The sequence below is a fragment of the Atractosteus spatula genome, chromosome 11, assembly GCF_055471065.1.
Source record: "Atractosteus spatula isolate fAtrSpa1 chromosome 11, fAtrSpa1.hap1, whole genome shotgun sequence".
Lineage (NCBI taxonomy): Eukaryota > Metazoa > Chordata > Actinopteri > Semionotiformes > Lepisosteidae > Atractosteus > Atractosteus spatula.
In genome coordinates this window covers 35,759,031-35,766,840 of record NC_142716.1, presented here as the reverse complement: position 1 = coordinate 35,766,840, position 7,810 = coordinate 35,759,031, and the positions used below count along the sequence as shown (strand labels likewise).

General features: G+C 40.5%; 1 protein-coding gene across 2 annotated transcripts in view; it reads right to left on the bottom strand.

The window, feature by feature from the left end:
• Positions 1-5,660: 5,660 nt before the first annotated feature.
• Positions 5,661-7,810, bottom strand: part of mpripb (myosin phosphatase Rho interacting protein b) — a 76,523-nt gene continuing 74,373 nt past the window's right edge. For both annotated transcript variants that reach the window (XM_088927493.1, XM_088927492.1), the window contains one exon: positions 5,661-6,653. Coding sequence is in view for 1 of the 2 variants with exons in the window: in XM_088927492.1 (XP_088783618.1) it covers positions 6,582-6,653 (72 nt within the window). In the remaining variant the exon portion in view is untranslated. The remainder of the gene's footprint in view (positions 6,654-7,810) is intronic.

Below are 7,810 nucleotides of genomic sequence, written 5' to 3'. Positions count from 1 at the left end.
TCCACGCAGGGGCAGAGCAGAGCTGCACTTGTCATGGCTACTGTGCAGAATTCTCCTGCGGCGCTGTTCACTGCTGTTTAGGGAGTGGCACTGTGTGTGCTGATCCTGTGAGTAAATATGATCAAATTCCAGCAGGCGCAGGGAGAGCTGCCCATCTGAAACAATGACTGTATTTTTAACACGGTTCCCTCTTCCAGTCACATACAGGCAAAGTCAGATTCAGTCATTGTATACCCTGTGAAATGAAATGACAAACACAGACACAGCAGCAAGGACATTAAGTAGGCAAAGTCAAGGACTTCACAGACACTTGGCAAATTGAAGTTGATTTAGCAAATTAAAAAAGAATTAGATAAAATTTAAGACTGGGCAAATACCTAGCAAATGCCATTTAATTTAGGCAAGTGACATGAAAGTAGAAAAACACTGTGTAACCTCTTAATACTAATTGAGAAACGCTGAGTTAGAAGGGCTTAATTGTGAAAAAGTCTTGGGCGTTTATGTTGACACATCATTTACAGCTTCCAGACAATGTATGATGGCAATAAAAAAGGCAAACTAAATGTCAGTCTTTTCAGTGAGTATAAGTATAGACTCTACTTAGGCCTCATTTAGATTACTGTGCAACCATCTATCCATCCGTTGGCACCATCCAACTCAGGGATGCGGGGGAGCCGGAGCCTATCTTGGCAAACAAAAGATGCAAGGCAGGATACACCCTGGATGGGACACCAGTCCATTGCAGGGTACACACAGACACAGAGACACGCATATTCCCATCAGTATTAACCTATCAGTATAAGTTCGATTGTGGGAGTAAACTGGAGCACCCGGCGGGAACCCAAGCACACAGAGAACATAAACCCCAGGTCCGTAATTGAAGCCAGAACCCCAGCACGGTGAGACAGCAATGCTAACCACTGTGCCACAGCTCCTCCCTACTGTGTAACCATGTTCCAAAAAAAGATACTTCTGTTCTGTAATCACTCCGGAGTAGAGAAACAGCATCCATCCGGTGAATGTCCTGCACTGACAGGCTGAAAGAAGTGAACAGTTCTAGTCTTGAACGGATAAGATTACAATCGGACCTGATGCAGGTATTCAAAATTCTCAAAGGCGTTGAAAATGTCAACCCAGGGGATTTCTTCAGAATCACCAGTGAAACACAAACCAGAGGGCAGTAGTTGAAACTACGTGGAAGTGTGGAATGGAGATATGAGGCATTTTTTTACCCAAAGGACTGTGAGAGTGTTGACGTTACCCAGCTATGTGACTGAAGCCTTTGTATGAATATTTTGGCCTCATGCAAGAAATGGCTTGATGAGATCATTGGATGAATTAACTGCTACCTACTGAATGGGCTGCCTGAGCCAAATGGCCTGTCCTTTGTAACCTCTCTCCTGTTTTTATGTTTTTATTGCCTGTGTTATAATAGTGGAGTGTGAGTAATTTAAATCCATGTTAATGAGGTAGTCCTGCATGATGTTAAAGAGAGACACAGAGAATGAACCTTTAAAATATTTTATCTTCTTAGTAAAACCCAGGTTGAGGTGTTCACAGAAAGCAGCTTCGTACCCATTGCCTTTGAACACGTTTCCCCAGGAGCAGGTGTACTGGAGCCTTACTGTGTATCATCCATAATGCAGTTTACACCATGTCAGGGTTGTGGCGAGCTGGAACAACACCATGAAAAGGATGTCAGTTCATTGTAGCACACGCGTACTGTACTCATCAGATATCAGAGAATGTAGCCAAGCCAGCATGCCTCTGGGACGTGGGAAGAAACAAGTGCATCCAGGAAAGAACATGCAAGCTCCGTACAGAAGGATCCCCGAGTCAAACCCATGACCCAGGAGCTGTGAGAAAGCTGTGCTAACTGGCATGTTGCCATGCCTCTACACACTATACTCAACCAAAGTTAACTGCAATGATTAATTTAGGAAACATAAAATTGGCGGTACATTCCGAAACCCTCTTTAAACAAAATCAGTTTAAAAGGGTGAATTATGCTTAAAGCATTCCTTTTTTCCAAGGACCTTTCACGCAACAGAAAAATCTGCATTGCAGCTGGTAGCATTGTTTTTTTTGTCTAAGGGCCTTAATTTTCTGCTTCAAAGAATTCAGATTGCAAAACACATTGAAAGAAATATCTGAATATCTGAAAGACTGCAGGTTAAATGATACCACACCAGTGGTATTCATTCTTTATTATTTGCTATGTTAGTAGAAGGCTGTGGTATTCCTCTAGCACTGGCTCACAGGTGGCAAGGTGCAGCTGGTGTTGTGTGGTTTTAGTAGGGATTGGACATACCTGGCTTTCACTGCAACAACAGCTGCTTCATCACTTCCAGTGGCAAACTGGGTTTGTTCAATATATTTAAATTATTTCAATACTTAGATCAATCCCATCGGAATCAGAATTAAGGCTAAGGAGCTTTGGTTCTTTTAGCTTGAGTCTCTTCAATCTTGAGCAGATTACAAGATGTAGTCTTGGGGGCTGGGGAAGGGTATAAAAAGTAGTTTTGTTCATTTCCAAGTAAAAGCAAAGGAAACTACCTCTGGTTTCATCCTAATTGTGTCCCCCGTTTCCAGGCTTCAAGCCTTGTTTGGTGCAGGCTCTGGCCTGGTGCTGTACCTCAACCAAAAATATTCTGCAAAAATAGAACACCTGTAAAATAGGGTAACTTTCTTGATTTCAGTTCAACAACAAAATGTAACAGTGTTAATATTTGAAAAAATAAAGTCAAATTGAAACATGTCTCTTTCTTGGGCATTCCTAAAGATATTCTATGGCAAGCTGGCACAGCAATTACCAATCTAAATAATAGTGGAAAAAAACAACAGAAAAAATATTTTTGGCCACTCTTTGACCACAAAGCCTTGAGATGCCTGAAGGGTGAGAAGGGCAGAAACAGCACTTCTAAAAACTAGTTTAAAACTGGGATGAATCATAATGCAGAGAGGGAGATGTATTAACGAAAGCAATGTGCAGCAGCACAGGTTTTGTTTTCACGTGGCACCTAAACCCAGGCTTCCAATGTGTGGGCAGCTGATGCCAGGACTCTCGAAAAAATACTGCAATTTCACGCTCCGAAATAGAGGCTGTCATCTGCCTAGGGGCCGTTAGTATATCAGGTCCCTGGAATAGCTGAGCTCTCCACTAGTGAAATGATTGCCATCATTTTTTATAAATGCACAGAAAAGAGTTGTGTTCTCGACTGATAAGAGGAAAGAGAAAAATAAATGAATGGGCTAAAGGCTCTTCAGTTGTCAAGCCTGGAAGTAATATGCTATTCGATGCAATGACTCACCTTTGAAAAACAATTGTGGCTTTTCCAGTCCAGCATGGCACAATAGCTTTTCCCTGTGAGTGCCCAGGATACCCTGAAGAGCCCAGCACGTGAGCTGGCATGAAAAGCCTGGTGATGCATGTTACTGGTTGTCTTCTGCCTTCGGTATGAAGCAGTGCAGTGGCAGGCTAGTGGGAACTTCTAGGGCTCAGCTCAATCTTGTGCAATCCAGCTGCTCAGCATTGTGTCTGCATTATCAGCTTCATAAATACGCATGAACGGTTACTAACAAGAGGAGGCCTATTGAGCTCATTTGGTAGTTATGCAGTTAATTGATCCTAGAATCCCATACGGTTGCTTCTTGAAAAAAAAACTGTGTATCAGCCTCACCAGCATAGCTGTGTGACTTGTTCTATGCTCCCACAACCCTTTGTGTAAAGGAGACGTTTCTCCTGCACTTGGCTTTAAATGTACTTTCGTGTGGTTTACCTGGCTTCCATATAGCAAACAGTTCGACACATGATGCAGAAGCATTTAGAAAAAAAATTGAATGTCTCCATAAATAATGACCCCTTCAAAACCTTAAGTCTGTCTGTCTTGAGGAAGGATGACTTGTCCACTAGTCCTGTTCTCAGGACTCCTATCTTTAGTTTTGTTGCACAGGCTATCAAAATGCAATTACTAAATGTTTGGCCCAACAGCTGTTCTTCATAATGGACTTTGTGGTATTCTGATCTGACTGATCTGAGAGCAACATACCTGCAATGACTCACAGATTAATCCACCCAGATACCTTACTCTATATTGGTTTTGTCCTTATAGAGGAGTCATATTGTTCACACACAAAGTCATTTTCCTCATTAATTTCAATTATACTTTTACCGCATAATATATCACTTTGAACTAGTCACTCATTAAATAAAAGAGACACCAGTTCGTCCCTGTAAAGGCCAGTGTCAGAGATCTTATCTCATCACATCAGACCCTCCTCCAGTTTTCAGAGCTCACTGCTGACAGGTGCAGTACAGATGGGCATCTCCCGTCAGCTCTCATCCCGAAATGCAGTGCTGAGGAGATGGTTGGAATTGTATTGTCACTCTGTGCAAATGAGTGACTTACTGCTGGTTTTGCCTGCTCCCAGAGGAAGATGGGCTTGAATCCTCAATGCAGACACTACTCTTGTGTCCTTGAGCAAAGTGCTGTATTTTTACTAAGTGCCTGCTTTAGTCATTGTGGATATGTAAATGAGGACACCTGCAGAAGATTATGGAATGCAATACTGATGTATTACAGCATATTGTATTGCTCAGGAAACTGTTCAAATAAGATAAGCACTATGCCCTCTGTCACGTGACATATCGAAGGGTGGGGTACTGTAACGGGATCTTTTAAAAGGAAAGGAAAACAGGCAAATGTAGGTGTAAAGGTAAAATACTTTTTACAGTGCAGATAAAACCAGAAACAAACCAACCACAACTAAAAGCCTAAGCTTGTTGTCATGCTTCTAACTGCACTTCATTAATAAAAAGCCTTCTTACAAATGACATCATCCAAGCTGCCTCCCAACAACAAACCCAGACATGAGTGTCGACGGTCTCACTGCACGTCAGAAAGACACTCACAGACTATCGCTTCTTTTATGTAACAGATGATCTGCTCTCTTCCTCAGATAACAGATAATGACCAATAGCTGATAACTTGTAGCCTCCTGTTTTTTAAATGGTCACCTAACCACTTGTCACTAATCACTGGCCAGGTGACTGAGGGTAACAGAGCATCCCCCACAGCTTCCTGGGGAGTGTACTTCAGGCCAGAGTTGCCATCTTACCTGAATCTGCTCATTCATTCCAAACTGATAAAGGAACTTAATCTCTTTAGTCATGGAAAGGAAAAACCATAAAGGGACTTGATTTAGTTTTTCAAAATCCTCATGCATAATGATAAACTGCATCCAAAGAACTTCTTCAGGACAAACGATACACAGAACAGAGAACCTTAGTGGAAACTAAGGGGAAATGCATTAAGACTCAAAACAAGAGTAATGTCAGCCAAGCCATGCTGTTCATGAAACATCTGGTTGAGATCCTTGGATTCAATTACTGCTAGAATCCAAATAATCGAGATGGGCCTAAAAGCTTTCTTTCATGTATGTAATGTAATAAGTATAAGAATGTAATGTATTCTTATACTCCATTTCAGGGAGTCGTGTACTCAGTACCACACAACAGAAATGGGTTGGTAAGCCACACTGGGCTCATGAAGGAGTGGAACATTGTCAGACCAAGAGTGCTCAAGGGAAATTAAGTTCAAGGCCTTTTTTATCAACAGCAGAAAAGGAAAAAAAAAACTATAAAGACAACACAAATCAGACATGGTGCAAAAATATTTATTGCTAATAAACCTGGAGTCAGTTGGTGTACATTTGCTTTATATTTACAAAGACAGAGCACGGGGAAATGAAACGTGAAACATAATAGTCTGAACATTTAAATAAATACAGAGGAAACTGCCACGCAACAACACTACAAAAAGAAACGAACTGAAAAATCTTTGTACTCCCATACAGCTGAGCGAACCATTATGATTACATAAAGAAAATACATATATAATACCAGCCACTTCCATCCTTGTGAATTCAGCCACTGCCTTCATTGGTCCTTAAAATTCAATTTTTTTTAAAACTTTGTGAGATGCCAACACGCCATTTTACAAAAACCAGAACTATACAGGCTAACAGGCAGGTTAAGCCAAGCTAGGTTTTAATTTGTAAAATGATGGAGGCAAATGTTAACTTTCACTTGTTTATAAGCAAGCAAACATTTGCATTGAAATGGTCTGGGGAAAAGGATCGACACTTTTAAAATGTGTGCATAATCAACCAAACGCAACATCGCACACAGGCCTTGGAGGCTACAACATTGCTACTGCCGCTGTGAAACAATATTCAATCATTGAGCTGTGATGTTACACCTTATCACTTGGACATTTTCCTTTGGCTATTTACAGATACTATGAGCAGGTTTAAAATAGTAGCTTGTACAGTAGTGTTTAGAATAAGCACGATAGATGCTCCATAAAAAACAACAAATATTTACAGAAAGATGTAGCAATGTAGTCACAGTAACTGTAGTGCATGGAATGCAGTTTTCTAGACACAAAATTAAAATATAATAACATGTTAAATATAAGACGTGTGTAACCAGTGTAGCATTGCATCTCTAGATGATTAATTACTGGGCTAAAATATATTGTCTTTCTAAACATGCAGCAAGGCTTGTGGACTTCACAACATTAAAACTCCTTGGTTTCTTTGTTGTCGAACAGGTGGAGTCTCTGCTCAGCAGTCAGACCTTCCTTGAGGCTCTAGGGGAAAACAAAAAGGAAAAAAAGCAGCTTGTCAGTGATCTGCCATTGTGTTTTAAGTGAAGGACCAGTTCTCTGTTGGTTGTGCCAAAGCAGTGTTTCTTAACCCCGGTCTGCCGGGGGCTATCAGCCAGGACCTGTACATATCGCCTGTGATGGTCAAAGATTCCAAATCAAACATTGTTTTCTGTTCTATGCAAGGGCACTACTTTTGTTCAGTAGTGATTTTGGAAAGGGGCACAGAATACACAGCCTCTGTTGTAGGCAGAAGGTATAAGCATAATGCAAACTGCAGAATTCATAGCTGTATGTGAATCAGAGAACAACCCTTTGTTCTGAGTAGACGGGGTCAGAATTGTGCAACAACCTTCTGAAGAGGCCTGTGTAAAAGTAGACACTCTGGAGACAAGTTGTGGGTGGAGTGAATATCATTCTTAAAATAATGACCTGCCTACTTTTGAACAGCAACATAAAAACTAAGAATAACGTGAAGCATGCTCAATAATTATACTCGTCTGTTTTAGTACAATAAGAGTTGGAAATTCTAACGTTGGGCTATATTTAATAAATGTAGTATATTACAAAAAACTAAATTATTTTTTTAAAACAGGTTTTGGAAGCCATGTCATTCTAACAATTTATTAGCATTAGCATTTATTAGCATTAAGACATAATTAGCAGCCAGTTTGAAATATTTTGTTTTTCACATGCTTGTATGCTACAATTTAGACATTAATTGCTTTTCACTATAACCTCTAAAATCAGTTCCAACTCTACCAACTCTGCAGTACATACTGGTGTTCTGCAATAGGCAATCCCATTAAAATCATTGCACGATTTATGTTGGTCTACTATCATGCATACAGGAGCTGCCTTCTATCTGTGAGTATTACTGCCTTTGAAATTGCACTATACAATGGAATAAGGAAATGGCTCAGTTTGTAATATTGCTTCTGATTTAATGTTCTCTTCTTTATTGATGGAAATAACTGATTTGCACATGATCCTAGCATCTTTGAAGTGGATGGAATCATGCACACCACAGTTACCCAAGGAAATCTGGAGGCTAGCTGGCACATGGAAGAATGCTTCCGTAAGCGCTTTGTCTAATTGCTTCCATACCTGTGGAATAAAAGGAGCTGCGCACACCACACATA